The following is a 20,788-nucleotide window of genomic DNA, read 5'->3' as shown; positions in this document are numbered from 1 at the left end:
GCAGCAACAAGAGTAATCAAAAAAGAAACAAGAAAGGACTTCAAAAAATCTTCTTCAACACAGTTTTTCTTCAACACTTATCTTTTTTTTCTTTTTAAACAGAAAATCAAAATTTTTAACTGAAATGTTTGCCTATAGGCCTTAGGTGAGTCCAAAATTCAACTTCCATACACAAAATACTAGAAAAGAATAGCAGTTACTGCATCTTCTACATTCTAACAGCTAGCAGATATGTGATGCCATCAATAATGTATAAATATATATGGTTTGTATTTCTGTAGCCTTTTTTGAAGACCGTGGCTTATTGCAGAAATGATATTAAGCAATCAATCTTTATTTACAAAGCTGCTTTCATATGTACCATAGATTATAGAACAAAACCACACCAGAATATCAGTGATAAAACAGAACTAACAATATTACAAAAATGTTTCCAAAAGAACACAGCCCATATAAATTATGAAAACTGTACCTGATCAAACAGAGAGAGCTTTTATTTAAATGCACAAGCAGGTAAGGCTTACCTAAAGTCATTAGAAAGAACAGTCAAAAAAAGGCAGTCTCCAAAACAAAATATAAGAGTAGACAATGAGACAATGAGAAAAAAAAGAAAAAAAAAAAAAAAAGGCCATTAGAAATTGTAAAATCTTACTTTGAACCTTGCAGTAAATATGCATGACTGACAGCACAGAGGGTCGTTGTTGGTGGTGCAGAGTCCGGTTGGAGACCTGTAACCAGCGGTGTTCCTCAGGGGTCTGTGCTGGGTCCGGTCTTGTTCAACATCTTCATCAATGACCTTGATGAGGGGATAATGGCCACCCTCAGCAAGTTTGCTGATGATACGAAGTTGGGAGGATTGGCTGACACGCCTGAAGGCCGTGCTGCCATTCAGCAAGACCTGGACAGGCTGGAGAGCTGGGCAGAAAAAAAACGGATGAGGTTTAACAAAAGCAAGTGTAGAGTCTTGCATCTGGGGAGGAATAATTGCATGCACCAGTACAGGTTGGGGGATGAGCTGCTAGAGGGGAGCCCTGCGGTAAGGGACCTGGGTGTCCTGGTGGATGACAGGTTGGCCATGAGCCAGCAGTGTGCCCTTGTGGCCAAAAAGGCCAATGGCTTACTGGGGTGCATTAAAAAGAGCGTGGCCAGCAGGTCGAGGGAGGTGATCCTCCCCCTCTACTCTGCCCTGGTAAGACCTCATCTGGAGTACTGTGTCCAGTTCTGGGCTCCCCAGTACAAAAAAGACAAGGATCTCTTGGAAAGAGTCCAGCGGAGGGCCAAGAAGATGGTGAAGGGCCTGGAGCATCTCTCCTATGAGGAAAGGCTGAGTGAACTGGGTCTGTTCAGCCTTGAGAAAAGGAGACTGAGAGGGGACCTGATCCAGGTCTATAAGTGTCTAAGGTGTGGGGGGCAGAATGGCGAGGCCAGACTGTTTTCAGTGGTGAGTGGAGACAGGACAAGGGGAAACAGACGGAAACTGCAGCATAGGAAGTTCTGCACAAATGTGCGCAAGAACTTCTTTACAGTGAGGTGACGGAGCACTGGAACAGGCTGCCCAGGGAGGTGGTGGAGTCTCCTTCTCTGGAGATGTTCGAGACCTGCCTGGATGCCCACCTGTGTGACCTACTGTAGGGAACCTGCTTTGGCAGGGGGGTTGGACTCGATGATCTCTGGAGGTCCCTTCCAACCCCTACAATTCTGTGATTCTGTGATTCTGTGATTCTTTTCCAAATAATACATCTGAAATTTGCCTTTGAAATTTTAAATTTGAAGTCTTAACTCACTGATGTCTGGATCCTTTGTGGCCACATATTTATTTCCACAGATGCGCTGGACCATGTGCTTGCTATCCTTTCTGACAGGAAATGTAAGAGGAGTAATAGAATGCAGTGAGACATGAGATATGCCCTACAGAAAACAAAGGCAAGCATGGGGAAATGAATTGTGGCTGGAGCAATGGGAAAATCTAATGTCCTACTGGCTGAAACCTTGATTCTTGCAATATTTTTCAACAAGAAGCATCTAAATTAAAATCATGGACAAAAGGAAATATATTTTCCAGCTGAGTGCTCTAGTCAGAAGTTTTTGACCCTTGGCCTTCCTCATCTCTTTTTGGTTCTGCCTGCTTACAAGCTTTTTGCTGGTTTGTAGGCAGTATCAAGTGCCAAACACAAGAAAACCTGAATAGCTTTTAGCCATCACTCCCTTGTTGGCTTTTGAATTGACCTCAAATCCCTGCAGGTAAAGTATTTCCCAAAACCAGATTTCCTGTTTTTATGCCAAATCTTTTAGATAGATTTGCACTAATAAATGGAATATGTCTGGGACACAGACTCAAGCACTGGATGTAACTGCCTATACTGTTTAACTTTTAGCTTGTTTCCCCGTACCTTTTGATCAAGCAGTGATCACTCAAATTATATCTGCAAGGTTCAGGGCTAAAATATTCCACATGTGTTTTTTAATAATCAAAACAAATGCCACTTGTTTTTGTTTGTTTGTTTGTTTGTTTGTTTGTTTGTTTTGTACTAAGAATAAAGATTAGCCAAAATAATGCATGCTGTGAAAAACAATCCAATCTCTCCTCAGGGTATTTTACTAAGACATAGCATTGTCGTAAATGGTTTAATAAAATTTGGCCTTGGCTTTCTTCCTCTGTGGATATACTCATATATTCAGATATACTGAATCTCACAGAAAAATCCCTGTCCACACTGGGGTGTGATTTTACACATACCTCTCTTTCTGGGGCTTCCTGCTGGAAATTGCCGTCCAAGTGGCAATTAAATAATTTCTGCCATTTACCATGCAGGACATTTGGAGACTTTTGCCTTCATTTTGAACCCTTCACCCTAAGGATGTTGAGATGTTTGAAATGCCAACGTCCCTTTTTTAACTCTCAACCAATGTACACTGCTATTTAAGCCTGAGTACTTGAAGCTTTGCTTAATTTCTCATCTGCTGTCATTCCTTCTCTTCTAGGTTAATTCCTTCCGCTTCTCATTTCACATACTAGTAGAAGCAGAATATCATCAGGCATACATCACTAAGAATTTGTTCTATCTCTTCACTTTGGTTGGTTGCTGTTAACAAAATTCTCTAAGGGTAATTTGCCAAATGTCCTTTTATATCACCTTTATGCTCTCACACTCTGGAAATTAACTGTAAGAGTGTAATTAATAAATTCAGACATCCTCTCTCCCCCCCCCCCCTCTCAACAGATTGTGCGACTGCTTGTTTGGCTTGGGGTAATATATACAAGGTACCCCAAGAAACACTTACATAACAGTAAAAGAAGGACATATTCTAAAATCATGTGTTTAGGATGACAAAATGTGAAGCTGCCTTGGCCTACTTACCGAGGTGTGTGTTTCTACATGTGGGGGCTGAAAAATGATGGGAGCAGGAGGTTACATATGGCAACCTTACCCCTATCCTGAGGTGTCTACCCACTAAGATCAGCCTGAGTTGCCACTTTGGAAACAGAGCCTCCCTAGTTAAGATTGAGCTTCCTGCTGTACTTTGAGAGACACGAATTGGTACTTGGTTGTATTAAATCATACCTTCTTTTCTTGCACCAAGTCTTCTTGCTCTACACATCACCTTGCAATGGAGACCTGATATTTTCATCTCTTCCCTGTCCTCTTCATAGTTGCTTCAATGCTGATTTTGTCTATCAAAAATAAATGTTTCCTTCAAAATCCCTCAGTACTCTACCTACATCACTGATGGCTCCCATTTGCAACTATAGTTGCAAAAACTGCAGTCTACCCATTTTTAACCTGTTAAGTCTGTTCCTGTAACAGCAATATGTGGAACTTTTCACTGATCTCAAAATACTTCATAAAGTCATGTTTTTTGAAGACACAAGTCCAAGGTCACCTAGAATGCCAGCAGCAGAACTGGGGAAAAAATACAGTAGCTCTAGGACTTCCTTAGGAAGGAAAGAAATTAAGAAATGCTAAAAGGTCTTTAACCTCGACCTGAAAAATCACTCAGAGATGTGTAAATAAAAGCTGCGGTTTAATAATGCCAGGGAAAGATAAAGGTTCTAATTGTAAATGATGCTTCTTTCAGAATCGCAGAACTCTAAGGCCTAATATTATGCAGCCATTGAAAATATTTCACATTTATGAGCTAGACTGAGACTACTTGCTGTTCAGAATAACATTTATTTTTCAGCTAAAATATTTTTCAGCTGCATAGGTAAAAATCTATGTGTGAACTTTACCTTTTCATACTTTGATGATACATAAAGGACATTAGAGATACTTTATGTCTTTGCTTAGATGCAGTCCAGAACGGCAATAGGTCCCTTAAGCATATAATATTAATGCAAATTGTACAGTCCTTTCTGGAAATGTGTTCTGTGGACTATAGCCAGATAACTGAATAGTTGTATTAGCTCAAATAGAGCTCCTGTCAAAGGGCTTAGGACACAAATGCTCACTTTCTTCCTCATACTAATTACCTCCCCCAGCTATGAATGTGTTGTTTTTTCCTCACTGTGCTGTAAATCATCTGAATCTGTGTTTCTGAGTTGAGAAAATGGGTTGGGACTGGGGGGGTGAAGAAGCACATGGATAAGAAAAAAGGTTTCTGGGTCATCTGTTGTTAAAAGAGAAGACAGATAAATTGAGGTTTTGCAGGATAATTTTAAGCCCCATCTCTAAGCTGGGCTTGATGTTCCATATCCATAAAAAAAATAGGCAGTTTCTGTTGCATATGGTTAAGTTATGTAATTTATTTTGGTCATTACACTGTTGCAGAATTGCAAGGAGACTCACAGTCAGCATATCACAGAAATTACATCAGCCCCTGCTGTCCTCTACACAGTGAAGTCACTACTCCATTTTGTCACATTGTTATAGAATGCCTGAAATGTGACCAGCACTTGGACTTGAGGAGCTCTCGAAAGAGTGAAAAAATACAGATTTCATAATTCTAGTGGTGATGGACATTATTGAACCCTCTTATTACTCAAGTAGTAATGTGTGCTCATGGTCTCCCGTGAAGCACAATAAATCTAGGAACACAAAAATGCACGAATACTAAGATATTCGAATCCATCCCTGATTTTCTTTTCAGATAAAAGATGTATTTACCCTAGATTTTGTTGTCTGTTGGATTTCATTATCACTTCAAAATGATTTCAGCACTCCCTTTCTCCATTTGTCATTTCTGGAGCACTGGGAGAAAAAGAGGGAGCCATGGTACAGCCTCTCTCACTTTCCTATACCATCTTCTGTGTATCCTAGAGACATCTAGGTACCACTACAGACACACAGAACTTCAAAATATCTCAGAGATGCTCTCTATGCTACCAGTATATTATAGTCCTGTCCATTGCTTGGATATTTCATCCAACGGTGCAGCCAAAATAACACGAGTTAGAAACAGCAGCTCCAAATATTTCAACAAAGATGTTCACCTGTTTTAAAGGTAATGGTTGTCAACCTCTGAAGACTTCAAATCCACTTTGAGATACCAGAATCACAAAGGGACTTGTTAGAAAGGGAGGTGGGCTTTGTACCAGCTAGCTATCAAAATATATTAGTGTATGGGTTGCTTTCCACAATGAAGAGGGGAAATATTTCTGCACTGATTTTATTATCCTGCAAATCAAGTGGTAACATTTGCATCAGAAAACCTACCAAAAATTAGCATTTCTGAAATGGGAACCTTCTGAGTGATATTGAATGATCACAGGGGAACTGGACTAGATGGCCTTCAGAGGTCCCTTCCAACTCTAAGGATTCTATGATTCTATGATATTCGTGTTAGTTACGTGCAAGTACATAGGTATAAATAAGGTATGTTCATATGCATATGTGACAGTACACAGAAAATGCATAACAGAGTTAAAAACTGCCAAGCAAATTCCATTCATTAAGCTAGAAGTGACCAAATGCATGCTACGCTTTTGAGTGCCAAGTAAGATTAATTACAATACTCAGCTGGTCTCCAACAAATGAATGATCTTAACTGTTTTTCAGCCACCAGATGGAGTGAAGAAGAATAGTCTGTGCATGCATCTAGGGATGAAAAAGATCTCTAAAAAATCAAATTAATGTTTTATTGTTTCTGACAAGAACATTTTGTACCTCCCAAACCATGTACATTTGCAAAGCCAACTTTCATCTAAAACACTCAAAGTGGCTCAGAAACCACTGTTTGTTTGCCCAGCACTCTCCTATAGTATGAGTGCATTATATCAATTTTCCAAAAGGACACAGTGCACCACACATTTTAACTGGTTGAATTCTGGGTCACGCTACCTTGAATTTGACTGGTGGTATCTAAGAGTCTCTGAGCTTTTGTTTAATGCCACAAATAGCCTTGATGATTTCCACTGATGTAAGAAAGTGCAGCATGGTGTGAGTAAAGCACTCACAGCTACACATGGAATCCAAGTCTACAGCAGGATGATTTGCAGACATGGCCACCAGTGATTTCAGCTTTGACCCCCATGAATCCTCCAAACTGTTTTCAGTTCAGGGGGAGCTTACAGTCCTACCTATTCTATTAATAAAAAAAGTAGCAGGACCTAACACAGTTCATAGCAGGCTGCTTTGACATTGGTGTTCTTAACTTCTAGAAGAAGCACAGATCTATTTACACAGTCCCAGCTAGCAGCACTGCTGTAGTGCCTTTTATGCCTGGCTGGCACTGGTGAGCCAGATCGTGAGCCCTAACCCCAGCTGGGCCCCAACTCTTTCCATGCAGGCAATGGCACCACGAATGAGCTGAAGTGCAAATTAAGTTACTGCAGACAGACCCTTTTGCTGGTATAATTAGGGTGATCGGAGGGGAACAACACATTAGAAGTTGCAACTGCTGCTCCAGCATCATCCAACTGAGAGTTTGACATATCCATAAAAACAGCTTGGATGGTGACATTTGAAGAGTAATAAGAAATCCTGAGGACCTCTTCACATCAAGCTGTGTACATATGTGTAAATGTGTGTATATGTTTTAATGTGCATTTAAAAAATTCTACTTGTTATTTTGTGATGTTTCTAGATCCTTTCCCCTCCCTCCAAGTACCAGCAGGAGCTTGTTATGTAAGAGAAATAAAAAATCTGCTTTTCACTGCTGGAGACTAGATATATACAACTTTCTTCTATTTATGTCCTTAACATTAGATAAGGATATGTGTGGAATTACACATCCTACAGACATGGAGGACTTGATCCACCAAATGTTTTACTGTGACTGAGAGCTACAATTCTATAATTGCAACTGGATTGATTGAGGGAATAACTGAATAACTTCTCTAATATAGGTAGAGTCAGAGATTATCTGTTCTGAATGTATGTATTTGTCTGTTTATTGCAAAATTATAAAACCTGTGATGTTGATGTTCCATGGGAAGATGTGGGGTCTAAGTCTGTAGTGTTTCAAATACAAATTAAAGGTAATTGTTAGACTTCAGACTCAACATAAAGTAACAGAAAATCTAAAAGACCTGCCAAAATGATTACATGACATACAACATTAATATCCAGATGAATTGTTTCATCTTTCCCAGCTTTCTTTGCCTTGGGTATGTATGGAGGTACATACATTTACAAAACACAGGCTATTTGAAACTCAAAGCAACCCAAAATGAATGTTTCTAAGGATTATTCTTTTATCTTCATTTCTTAATTGAACTAGTGCTTACGGTGACAACCTTCAGCAATTTTTCAAGATGAGGGCAGTCTTTTACAACCATGAACTATGAGCATCTTAATATCTGAAGTTTTCCTTTTGCTTCTCCTTGTTAATGCCACAAAACGGTTTACACTAAACCAGACAGTAATTTGTTTCCTTGTGCCATCTGGTGGATATTGTTTGTAAATGCACAGTCATATCTAGAGAAATTCATCCACTCTGTGCAATACCAGGTTTTTTTTGCAAGGCAGTAATGCATCCAGAAGAACTCCAGCTGATGTAAACATTCCTGTATGCCTTATTTCTATAACTCGCTCCATTTTTATTTCCTGCAAGAATGGAGGAGGTCAAAATTGAACTATTCATATTGAAAAAGCAAAGCGAAAAATTATACTGTAATTCCGATTTCATATTCTGAGAGCTGTTACATATGCTTCAGAGGCTTTTTTTTTTTTTTCCATAATATTACTCCAGTGGAACAACCTTATAATAAATCAAAAATAGCTGATGATTTTAGAAAAACTTTACAAAAGGCACCGGTGTCATAATGTTGTTCCCACAGTTAAAGGAAAACTCAATTGTTTTTCATCAGTTCTTTGAGTAACTTCCATGCAGAAAAAAAAGTCAGACAGCTTCTAAAGTGATATGTTAAAATGAACACTTTTTATGAATTATTTTTAGAGTATTTCATCTAAATATTTCACTAAAATCACTAATACAGAAATAGTTACTCTTCCGGCTAGGGCTATTTTTTCTCATTTTTTACCATTAATCATTAATCATTATTTGTGAGTAATGCATTCCACTTAAAGTAATCGCATATTTGTTCATTTCTAGTGCTCCCCACAAAACTACTATTCCACTGTTTCTATTGATGAAGCTATTTATTATGGTTGTAAATCTTGTTTTCTAATACCAGAAGAGAAATGGTCAAAGTTACTCACACTACAGAAAAAAATCCCTCAGTATTTTATTTTTTTTCCTCGGAAATTTCTTGTTGTTGTCACGTGGGTGACAGTTCCAAGCAATGCTGATACATAAGCCCAAAATCATATTATAAGGAAAAGTTGATGCAAAATCAGCTTACATTGTGATTTTAAAATGAAATTAAAAGAGGGACAAGAAACCCTGAAATACATTTTTCACTGAATTTACTTATTTTCTAATAAAGACTTTGATGCTCAACTAGGTGCTAAATGAAAACATCTCTGTTCAGAAGCCCATTGTGAATCGAATCCCAGGTGCTTCCTACCCATCATGGCTCTATTCTGAAAAAAAGTTACATTTAGTTAGGATTTAACTTTGCCTTCCAAAGCTTTGATAAGCGTTATGCTGAACGTCTCTCATGTCTGTGCATTCGTGTCTGCTTAACAATTAACCAAGAATTACTTTCCCAACTGTGTCTAATTTAACTTTTGTGCTTAATTTTCAGGATTAAATTAAAAACAGATGGCCCCTGAGTGCTAAAATGATCATAAATTAGTCTTATATATTGAAATTAACATGGCAAAATATTAAAATGAATCTGAAGTGCATTTTTTTTTTGCTGTGCCTTGGTTTTTTATGAGTTAACATGATGGTGTGTATAATTGAGCAATCTTGCTGTACAGATATAGAGCCCTAAAACTCCATCTGTCTTGAGAGTCTCTTCCTACAACATGGTGTACTTTTCCACAGAATTATATAGAGGATTTTCATTTCATAATTGTGTTCTTCATTAAGTAAGTCATGGTAAGCACTGAGATGTAGGGACTGCTTCAAGCTCACAAAGCAATTTAGGGGCATAGGCTCTGTGAATTCCATGGGCTGAAGGTACTCATTCTGTTTCTGAGCACTATATGCTAACACATTCTCATCTCCCTCAGCTCCACATGCAGTCAGCAGAGCACTACTTACCTCTTTTTGCAAGAGCAATCAGATCCTCATGATTAAATTTAAGGAAAGGCTGTTTAAGTTCTCATCCTTTATCCTAGAAAGTCTTTGTGGGGAAAAGTTCCCTCTAGGACTTTCTTCCTCAGATTTTCACCTGAGGTAAAGAGATCTCCTTTTTCTACATGAGCCTCTTATGGGCAGGTTTGTGACTTGCACTGGCAAGAGCAAGAGTTATTTTAATGAACTATATAAAATATGGAGGCATTGCCACAGCATAGACAAGACTCCTCCTGCTGGTTTAAACACCATGCCAAAGGCATGACCAATCCTAAGTGAGACACGTTAATTATAGTAATTCATGCAGTGAGTAGATAAAAGGGCTTAAACGATTAGGCCATCAGTTTGAATCTTGAATGATCACTCTGTAACAGGTAGGCAGCCTGGTGATGTTTCTTTTCTGCTTATTTATGTGAAGTAATGCCAATCCTTCAAATGTTTCTTCAACTTCCATTTATCTCCTTCATCTTCTCTATCGTCCTTCTCTTCCCCTGATACAGCACTGTAGTTTAAACCAACAGGCTGCTGAACACCACACAGTGAGATGGGGAGAAAATTGAAAAATGCAGAAATTTCTGGATTGAGATAAGGACAGAATAACAAGAAAGTAAGAAAAGATGGATAGAAAAAAATAATAATAAATTTCATTTAAAATACAGCAACAAGTAACAAAGCAAGTAATGCACGACACAATTGCTCACCACCTGCTGGCCAGTGCCCTACCAGTTTCTGAGTAATGGTGAACTCCCAGCCAACTTCTTTGGTTTTACAGTACCACATGACACTGTATGGCACAAGATACTCCTTTGTCCTGTTTAGGTCAGTTGCCCTGGTTCCATCCCCTTCCAGCTCCTTGTATTCCCAAAACTCCTCACTGGCAGAGCGGGACAAGAAGCTAAAATGTCTTCATCTCTGTGTAACACTTCTCACCAACAACTAAAATAGTGTGTTACTGACCTTATTCTCACCTTAAATCCAAAACACATTGCTATTAACTCTATCTCAGCTGAAACTGGGACATATAATAACCAACAAACCATTCTTCAAGAAATCTGTGCCTGTAAGCACAAAGCAAATTATGTAGCAAAATGAAAACAACACATTTGGAGTTGATTTGTTGGTCTCTTCAAGACTCCCAAGACTTTGGGGATAACAAAATAATGTTAGGCCCCTGGGATCATGGTAGAATTAACATGGCCTCAAGTTCTAATGGTTCATCTGCCTGACCCACACAGCAAAGATGCTTTCCTAGTCAAAAATTATTCTTATTGCAGGTGTGAAAACCAAACAGCACTGCTGAGCATTACACTGACACCTCATCTGTACAGTAAAAGTATGTCACAGCAAACATAATAAAGAGCCATCAGTGGATATTTGTCCTTGGTTATCCTAGACCTTTATTATCAGTCCAAATGTACCTCCAAAAGGTCCCATGTGCCACCCTGACCTGCTGTGTTTCTGCATGATTTCCTTCACCTGTTCCTTCATCACAGCTGCAGTGAAGTGATTTGCCTGGGTTCTGCTTTGTCAGGTGGGAATCTCTTCCTTTCCTCTCTTTGCACAGTAAAATGCCAGAGAAAGTAATGCAGGGCACACTTGCTGTTCGTGTAGGGTCATTGGAGATTAAGAGAGGGAAGAGGTTCAGGAGGGCAACACCCCAAGAATGAAGTAGGCTGCAGCTTCACCCTGATGTTCTAGAGGGCAAAGCCTTGTCACGAAATCAATAGTCTCTAGCGTGAGGGGATGTTTACAGCAAGCAGAAGCACATGAATAAGAGAAAGCAAAAAAAATAATAATAATTGCATGTTGTTGTGGAAATACTGAGTATATGCAATTTGTTTTCTGTTTTCTGCCACAGCACAGCCTCCATCATTCATAGCAGTCTTGTTCTGTTGCACCAATTTTTTCATTTGCCTTTTCTAAGAGTATAGACCTAGGAATTATGGTACTTCAGTGGCATTTGAAAAACCTTTTTAGTTGGCACATGTCAGAACACAGAAGCCCCACAGGTACCTAAGACATAGTGTTATTTAATCTGCCTATAACACCTTTGTTTCTATTTTCTTTTGTGTTTGGCTTTATATAATTTTAACCTAGTACTAGTAAGAGCCTAGTACTAATGTAAATGTATGTGTTATCTTGAATGTTATGCAATTTTCCTTGATAATGATTATTCAGTTCTGCTAAGGTATTGCTACCAATGTGAATTGGCAAAAACCAAGCTCTATTTCCCATGATATCACTGACAAAGAACAGTCTCCAAAGGAAAAACGACAATAGGCATCTTGTGATAAACCTGTGTTTTTATCCTAAGCAATATTTTCTGCATCATCTTACTTCAAGCAAACTATTCAGAAACTATGTTCATTACAGAAGTCATTCTAGACGTCTAGAAACACAGTCTGTAAATCCAACCATCTAGCCAAAGCAGGATTGTGCAAGCCACTTTACATGGGCAGGCAGAGACTAGGTGAGGTGAATCAACTGAGCCCTGTGGTACTGGGTAGCAGAAGTATCCAAGTCTTGGGAGAGTTCCCTTACCAGAAAAAGAGGCTGTATGAAGAGGTCTGCAATTACGTGTATTTCTCTGTAAGCTGGCCGTGGGTGGGTTGAGTGCTGTACTTTTAGCTGGACCCTGTGTACTGTGCACACAGCCTCCCTTCACATGATGCTGGTCAAAGAGGAACCAAGACAGAAGGACACAGATTCTGGCAAACTCCTCTGCTCTAAGTGACCTTTCTTAACTGCCCTTCACAAAGTAAAAACTTGATTTTCCATGTTCCTCAGTTTATTTGGAAAGGTAAATGGCCTAAAGGAAGCAGCTCCCAGACCTCTCCAAAACAGGTACTTCCAAGAGAAAGGAATCAGTCTATAGGTCTTCTGTATGACTGGAGAACTATGATGCTGGCTTCCAGCATTCTTTTTGGCAGCTAAACAACCTCACCACAACAGAAGCAGCTACACTCCCTCCCCACCCTCCCTGCTTAGCCTTGTCTGTAGCCTTTCTCAGCTTCCTGCAAAAGAAAAGCAACCGATCTGAGCTCCACTCGTGAGACATGGTCCCAGAACTCAGTCCCTGCAGGTATGAGAAGACAAACCCAACTTAAACAGCAGGTGACATGTATCCTGATCAGTTCTCTCGTAAACAAAGTGCACAGCTTAAGATGAGGTTGGGTTTAGGTCTGCAGCTGTAGTCTTGGCTTGGGTTCTAGCTCTCTAGAAAGACAGAGAATTTCAAATATAGCCCTATGCTTGGTGTTTAGCTTTGTCTTTGCCTTTGTTATAACAGTGTGCAGTTTTAGCTTCACAGCCTAAAGGGCATGTCTTGTGAGATCATCCGTGCATCTTATGTAAAGCACGTACATTCAAGTATAGCTACATATGTATACAAATTATATTAATACCCACATGTCAGAATTCAGTTATCACCCTCTCAACTCATCAAAAACAAAACAAAACATTACATGGAATAGACTCTTCTCCCATCATTCAGGGCATTTTCTAACTTTAGTTTCTAAATATAATAACAAAAGATGGTGGGTAAATTTTATCCCCACAAGTTTTCTGAAAACAGGGTGTTGGTATATTTGACAAGCTAAAGAAAAACCTACTGAACTGAATTTTTGTAGAGAGCTGTCAACAGTGCACTGATGGAAATCTCACACCATAAAAAACAAATCTGTTATTAGACCTTTCATCTTTTTGGATGCAAAGAGCTCACCTAGAAAGCAAGAAGATACTGAACATAGGTGGAACTATTTTGTCTAATTGCAGAGCATCTCACTCAAAGTTGCTCTGCAGAGGTGCACGGCAATCCCTGCTCACCATCCAGAAAGATCTTTGCCCTGTTCGGGTCACGAACACTGCAGCACAGGGATTAAAATGTTAGTTACTAGTATCTTGCACTAGATAATTTACTGGCAAAGCATTACTGATGATTTCAAATGCGAGGACATAATTATATTCCCTCTGCCAAAAGAAGAATTATTCTTTTATCTGTATTGTCTTTATCTGCAACAAAAATGACATGGAATATTTCAAATATTTGAAAGTCTGAATCAAGGGCAGTCTAAAGGAAAATTCTATTTATCAATATTTTACACCTGAAATGTCTGAACAGTAGGTGACTCTTAATTCATGAATTCTCATAAATGTTAGATTATTCTAAATGCATTCATCACGCAATACATTTATTGTTTGTGCTCAGCTTAAAGGTGAAGTACTTCTCAAGATCCTCTTCATTTGTCGAAGTTAGAAATTGATTTTGTTCTGAATTCTCTGATTCACAAATCCTTCCTTCTCTCATAGTTCTTATAAAAAAAAAAAGAAAGAAACTTAGTTGAGCCTCCTTAATTTACATAAAACTGTGAGGACTGAATTAATAATGAAGGAATAAGGATTTTTACAAATGCATCCTTTGATGAATAATCTGAAAAAAGTGAGTATCTAACATTGTTGAAGTGTACAAATATGCAGAAAATAAGAGTTCTTTTTCATTATCATCTTTCCTGATAAAACTCTGTGATTAATTAGCACATTTATTATTTTCTATAATTTTCTAGAAAAGCCACCTAATATATATTTTTCTTCCTATCATAGGAATAGATATTTCAGTGAGCATTGCTAAAAGTCAGGGATAGAATTGCAGTTTTTGTACAAATTATACAGAAGATCCTTTACCTGCTGTTTTGAATCAAATGTTTTTGACTGTAGGCTTAAGTACTTTTCTATCTATCTGAAAATAAAACGTATTTTAGTGCAGAAGAAAATTCAGACCGTAACCCAAGCGGCAGATGTCTGTCTACATTTGTTGAAAATCTTGAATGTTTCCTTTGACCTCTGGTCATGAGAAAAGTTATGAAGGAGTGTCTATCAGAGCGGTTGCAACTTCCATGACAGTCTGTGGAAAGAAAAAGGCATGGCTGAAACGTAATCACAGGTTCAGTGAATCACTTTACAGCACTGCTTCTTTCTATTGATTCTAAGGGCAGACTAGTGTGAATGTGATAGACTTTGGTTTTAGACCCTTTCCCAGCTCTTGCCAACCTGAAATCATGTTGTCCGACTATTGTCACCTCTTTTCATATATACGTGCACCTACCAACTTGCCTCCTTGTTTGGTCTAGTAGAACACTGTAGGCACCTGGAAACAAGAAATTCAACTAACTTTCTTCCATCACATTTTCCAGTCCTCTGCTCCCTTTCTATCCTCTCACTTTTAGTTGCTTATAGTTTGCTCCCTCCCTCTTCCTATTTAACCATCCAGCCTCTTATCTATCTTCCCTCAACTGTTGTCACTTTTTCTATCTATGCAGAACTGGCTGGTGTGGAGAACTGCATACGACCATAGAAAAGCCCCTTCATGGACAGATCATTAGCCCACATAATTCAATATTCTGTTACCAGTAGCATCCATAACCTACACTGCTCTAGGAGAGCACAAGAGCCCAGCCTTTTTCTGCCCATGCTTTTCTTCCTCTTCATATCCCAGAGTGTTCAAAACCACTGAATTGAGAGTGTTACAGCATGTCACATAGGCTAGACATTTTATTACCCATACAGAGGCCATTTGTTTAATCTCTTTTTACTTCCATGTTCTCCAGATAAGACACATTAAATTCCATCTGTGCACAAACAAATCTTCTTTAGTGTGAGAGTGGTCTATCACTGAAAAATGCTGACAACAGAGGTTGTGAAGTCTCCATTCTTTTAGACAGTCAAACCTTACCAGACATAGTCATGGACATTCTGCTTTATATGACCCTGCTTGAGCAGAAGATTAACTAGATGACCTACAAGAAGCACTTTAAAGTGCTAAAGAGAAGAGTGTTAATGAACTTAAATTAATGCCATTGTAGGATGCCTGAGATCTCTGCGGTTTTGAGAAATGTTTGTGCTAGAGAAACGAGTACTACTGTGTTACTGAGGGAGGCTGAGACTTCAATGAGAAGAGGAAGTTTCTGTCTGCAACATGAATGTGGCATGAATGTGAGGAAACTGTGTGGTGCAGGGATATGGGAAGGGGGATATTGCACTGCAAGGCTCTCAGTTGTTAATCATGGAAAAGCACTGTTCCATAAGTGCTCCGTAGTAACAGGAGTAGAGAGTCTGGCAACAAGCTGTTCTGGAAGAGTTCTGAAAGTCTTTTGGTGCCACCAGTAGAGAAAATGTTCCAATACCACTGGGAAAGTGTAGGTGAGCAAGGATCTGCCCCGTGAACTGAAACTGTGTATTTAGGTTGAATTGTATAATGAAGTTTCTGAATGATTGAAAGGAAAGGGAAAAAGTATGTCCTTCTAAAAATACATATGCTCCAGATGGAGAGAAGGATGGGACAGGAGATGCAGCTGCCTGAGCATCTGCTGCTGCGCCTGGGGCTCTCTCCGAGATCCTGCTTTCATTGCTTTCTCCTCTTTGAAAATCCCTTGAAGAGGAGCCTGCAGGATTTTGCCATCCCAGAAAGAAGACACAGGTCTGTGAAGAGGAATTGCCTGAAATGAATAGATAGATCAGCAGCTGCACTCATGAGGTTTAGTCATGGGCTGTCTGGGTCATGGGACTGGACTCTGTAAAGTGAACAGCACAGCCACCTCATCTATCTTCATTGGGGTCTTTGTCCACTGAGTGGTGGGACAAGGATCCCAGAAGTGGAAACAGAACTCCTGTACTGCTTCTTCCTTCCAGATATGGACTAATATACAAAAGGACTGTGACTGACAGAATTGTTCCTCCTGCCTTCTTTTCTTTACCACACTGCAGTATTTTTGGAGGTAGAGGACAGATATGTTATTGTTTCTGAGTACTGTCTCACTGAGTACAACTGAATTGGACAAGGACTGTGTGAGTTGATTTATAAATGAAGATGAGCAGAGTTTGAAATATTTAATCTGACAAAGTACACACAAATACCATCAAAATACTCAAGAGTGAATGAATAATGCAACCTGCTTAATATCTTAATGGTATATTGGATGTGGGCTCTCTAAGACTCCCAAAAAACCATCCTTTGGGGTCACTGATGGAAAAAAGAGATCAAGAAAGTGGAAGCGATCTTGTATACAAGAAAGCTTCTCTAACTTCTGAGCAAGGATTTTAACTCTTACACATAAATAGTACAATACTTGCAGCTTTCACCTAAATGAGTGAGAAAACTTGCTAGACTGCTTTCTAGTGTTAAATGGGCTGCACACAATAGGTGTAAGAAGCAATTCAGTGGAGCACTTGTGGACTACACAGAAGCTTGCTTTCAATGTCATATTCCCTAATAAAAATGCAAATGTAAAGCTAATTCAGTTCCATGAGCACTCAATAAACCTCAGTAGGAGCAAAACAAAACGTTGGACTGTTCTTTAGTATAATATAGTCACATCTGACTCTTTCACTAATGTTCTTTTAGGAGTCACTTGCTTCTATCATTTGAAAGGTTCACAATTCATATGCCAAATGGTTCCATACTTTTCCAAGTCTATTTTCAAACCAAATGAATAACTTAGTGATCTCTGGGAGCTGTTGTCATTACAATACATGGCTTCAGTCAGAACATTTTCTACGTGAGGTACAATTAAATAAGTAGCAAAGTCAGAAACCCCTTCAGAGAGTATAGTTCATCTCACCTAACTTTAGCCACCTAAGTTACTGATCAAAGCTCTCTGTGTAGTTGATGGAGTTCTCTTGAATACTTCCTGAAGGTGATTCATCTCATCTTGAATTGAGCAACAAAAAGAGGTGAGAATAGTCCTTTGGAGGTACTTGTCTCTCTCCATCAGCTTGAGAGCTGACGTAAGAGTCTTAGGGTATATCTTGGATAATTAGCTTTAAGATCTCTGGTAACTTTTAGCTGTCTATCTGATCAATGAGTTATCATGATTTGTATGCACAACAAATTTAGAGAGCCTATTTCTCTACCCTGACTTCCTAACAATGCCCTAATTTATGGGCAGACATAAATATATGTTTACAAATATTTAACTTTTCAATTTTAAATTTAGACATATATTTAAAAAAATATATCAGAAAGTATTTCTTTATACATCCTTCTATTGTTTGCTTTCAATTTTTGTGGCCAAATAACGTCATCCTTCAATAGGTTTTAATTATATTGGCTGCTAGTTAAACTTCCAATATCCCAAACATAAGATCTTTCTGCTCTTACTGTTTAGAAACTTACGGGAAGAGAGGAAAGCATTCCCAGAATTCTTGCTTCCTGGAGAGGACTTAAATATTTTAGCTGACTTAAAAGTCTTGCCACTAGGCTGAGCATCAGGGCTAGACAGAGCAAATGGGAGCAGGCTGCCCAGGGAGGTTGTTGAGTCACCATCCCTGGACTTGGTCATTTAGAAACAATTAGAAGTTATACTAAGGGAAATGGTCTAGTGGGGAAATATTGGTGGTAGGTAGACAGTTGGACGAGATGACCTTGGAGTTCTTTTCCAACCTTTGTGATTCTATGATTCTATGAACTGAAGTATTTGATTACCGCAGCTGGCAATTGAGGGTGATTTATCTTTAAATCTTTAGTCTTAAAAATTAGTACAGTTAGTGTGCATGCAGAAAAAAATCCTGGTGATAAAAGAAAAGACATAGTCAACAACTGAACAAATTTGGGCTTGCTATCTCGTCACAAACTGAAAGAAGCAAATGCAACAGTAGATGCTTACCGTGTACAAATATTTTTAATTACACCAAACCATTTTCTTTACTGATTGCACCCCTTAAACTTCCTACTGATTTTGGCTACTAATGATGTGCATTTTCCTGCCTCCTAGCCTACTGTATTTCATCATTACTTTTTTTTTTTTTTTTGTATCAAAGGCTGTCATCAAGTAAAATGTAATCCCTCAGACCCAAAGAAGAAGGGAAAACATGGTCCTGTCCTGGGAGTTCACAGAGATGGAAACCTTTAATGTCTCTATATAAGTGCTGTGTTTGTATCTGTTGAAGAAAGAGGCAGCAAGTCTGGAAGGAGGCAACAAGTTTAGATGAGGCTAATCTGGACAAATGTCTCATAGGACATGGGAGACTTCATGCATGCAGGTCTATGGAGAGGAAAGTTATGAACAGAGAACACAACATTATGAAAAACATATTGTTGGAGTACTAGACAAAAATGGGAAAATTATCTGTGCCCAGTGTATGGAAGTTACTACACTTGAATGCCGCATTGCAGTGAAGGAACGCAGAGCAGAGATTTATGAGAGGATATTCATAGTTTAAAAAAGTAAAAAATCTTCTCTTGAAGAAAAGGACTTTGCATGCCTTTCCTACTTTACTGGACACTTCTTTGACATGTATTGTGTGCCTATCTAACAGTGACCAGGTAAGAATATCATACAGTAGTAGCCCTGAACTACAAGCAAAGCCAGAAGAAATAAATGAAAGTGATCATATTCAGTAACGGTAGCTAACAGCAATCTTTCTGCAGATGTGTCTTTCCCTTTAATTATTTCTTCACGTGTACTTGGAGTTCACCTGGAAAATACATGTTTGTAGTGGGGAATTCTGACAGGATATATTCATAGAATCATAGAATGGCCTGGGTTGAAAAGGACCACAATGATCATCTAGTTTCAACCCCCTGCTATGTGCAGGGTCGCCAACCAGCAGACCAGGCTGCCCAGAGCCACATCCAGCCTGGCCTTGAATGCCTCCAGGGATGTGACATCCAAACCCTCCCTGGGCAACCTGTTCCAGTGCATCACCACTCTCTGTGTGAAAAACACACTGATTTTACCATGGCCACCATGTTTTGTTTATGACTGACAGAAGTTGTATACACTGACCAGAATGATTTCCAAAATAGGTAACAAAAATTTTGCAAAATTAATAGAATTTACAATATAATATAATATAATGTAATGTAATGTAATGTAGTATAATATAATATATATATAATATATATAAAATATATTAATTGTTTATTATTTATTATATATATTATTTGTTATTATTATATTAATATATAATATACATATAATATATTATACATATATATTATATATAATATAATAATAATATATAATATAAATAATATAATATATATATAAATATATAATATTATATTATGTAATTCATTGAATTGACGGGGTTATTTCCAGTTTGGTGCTTGGAGGTTAGGAGATAAATATTCTTACAATGTCTTTATTGATTTTTATTTACTGATTTGATGACATGTACTATGGAGTCACTTAAATATACTCTCAGGAAATCTCAGTTTCATCCTGTCATCTCCAGTCATGATAAACATCACCCTTGGGCCTTAACCTTATTCCTTGTGAGTATAGCTCTAAGAAAATCCTAAAATATCAGTAATTCAGTTTAATACACAATAATTTAGAGACTGTTCAAGGCAGTAAGACCTTTTTCTTCTCCTTTCTGTTAACATAAAACTTCTGTACACACACATCACATGTATGCATACACACAAAATGCTAAACATATTCATAAAAACAGATTTGTTGTATAACCACAGCAAATGATTTACTGAACTTTAAGTCATGATCTAGTGAAGTGGGATGCGTTTTGAGTACAGCTCATTTCACAGCTCCTCCTAGAGACAGACAGTGAAGACAAGAAAGGGTTCATGGTTTGTCAAAAATTAACTGTTTTTTGGATGCATCCAACAGAAGTTTAGAGGCGACTCAGGCAGCCCTGTGCAGCTTACACTCCTGCCTGCCCTGTCACTCTCAGGGCATGGAGCAAGCAGCAAGTCACAGACCAGTGTCTCAGGGACAGACACTGCTCCTGGCTTCAGACAATCAAAGATGCAACTGAGCAGGAATTGCTCCTCAAGCCCCCAAAATTCTCAGGAAAACCAAGATATCTTTTTCTCCTCTCAGCTCTGTGTTCACTTTCTCTTTCAAAGTTTATGATGAAAAAAACTTCTGTAAAATTCATACATAAATATTTTACCACAAACTGTAGGAAGTTACTATAACGTTTTCCTGAGCATCACTAGTATTTGTTGCTCGCATTTCTGTTATCTGATAAATTATAGTTATATGTCAAGATGGATTCAAATAGCCTTATTGTAACTGATTATCAACATGTGCAAAGCCAAGTTAACCAAAACATTTCTACTCATTCAGTAACCACGTGACTTTTTTAGCATTACTTTGTCAACTTTACTGGATCGAAGAAAATAGAATTCCTTCTCCACAGGATTTTAACAAAATAACCCCCTTGCTTTAGAGTCTTTCAATAACCA

The 20,788-nt window shown here is 38.4% G+C and overlaps 1 protein-coding gene and 1 long non-coding RNA gene across 2 annotated transcripts in view; one reads left to right on the top strand and one right to left on the bottom strand.

Annotated features, from left to right (window-relative positions):
- Positions 1 to 690: 690 nt before the first annotated feature.
- Positions 691 to 20,788, top strand: part of LOC128073438 (uncharacterized) — a 381,873-nt gene continuing 361,775 nt past the window's right edge. The window contains exon 1 of the mRNA XM_052668364.1: positions 691 to 1,002. Coding sequence (XP_052524324.1) covers positions 812 to 1,002 — 191 coding nt within the window. The 5' untranslated portion in view covers positions 691 to 811. The remainder of the gene's footprint in view (positions 1,003 to 20,788) is intronic.
- Positions 10,731 to 20,788, bottom strand: part of LOC128073442 (uncharacterized) — a 63,005-nt gene continuing 52,947 nt past the window's right edge. Inside the window, exon 3 of the long non-coding RNA XR_008202711.1 lies at positions 10,731 to 14,485. This is a non-coding gene — a long non-coding RNA (uncharacterized LOC128073442). The remainder of the gene's footprint in view (positions 14,486 to 20,788) is intronic.

The sequence above is a fragment of the Tympanuchus pallidicinctus genome, unplaced genomic scaffold (genome assembly GCF_026119805.1).
Source record: "Tympanuchus pallidicinctus isolate F22 unplaced genomic scaffold, pur_lepc_1.0 scaffold8, whole genome shotgun sequence".
In the NCBI taxonomy this organism is placed as follows: Eukaryota; Metazoa; Chordata; class Aves; order Galliformes; family Phasianidae; genus Tympanuchus; species Tympanuchus pallidicinctus.
Note: the sequence above shows the minus strand (reverse complement) of the source record. Positions and strands in the feature narration are given on the sequence as shown.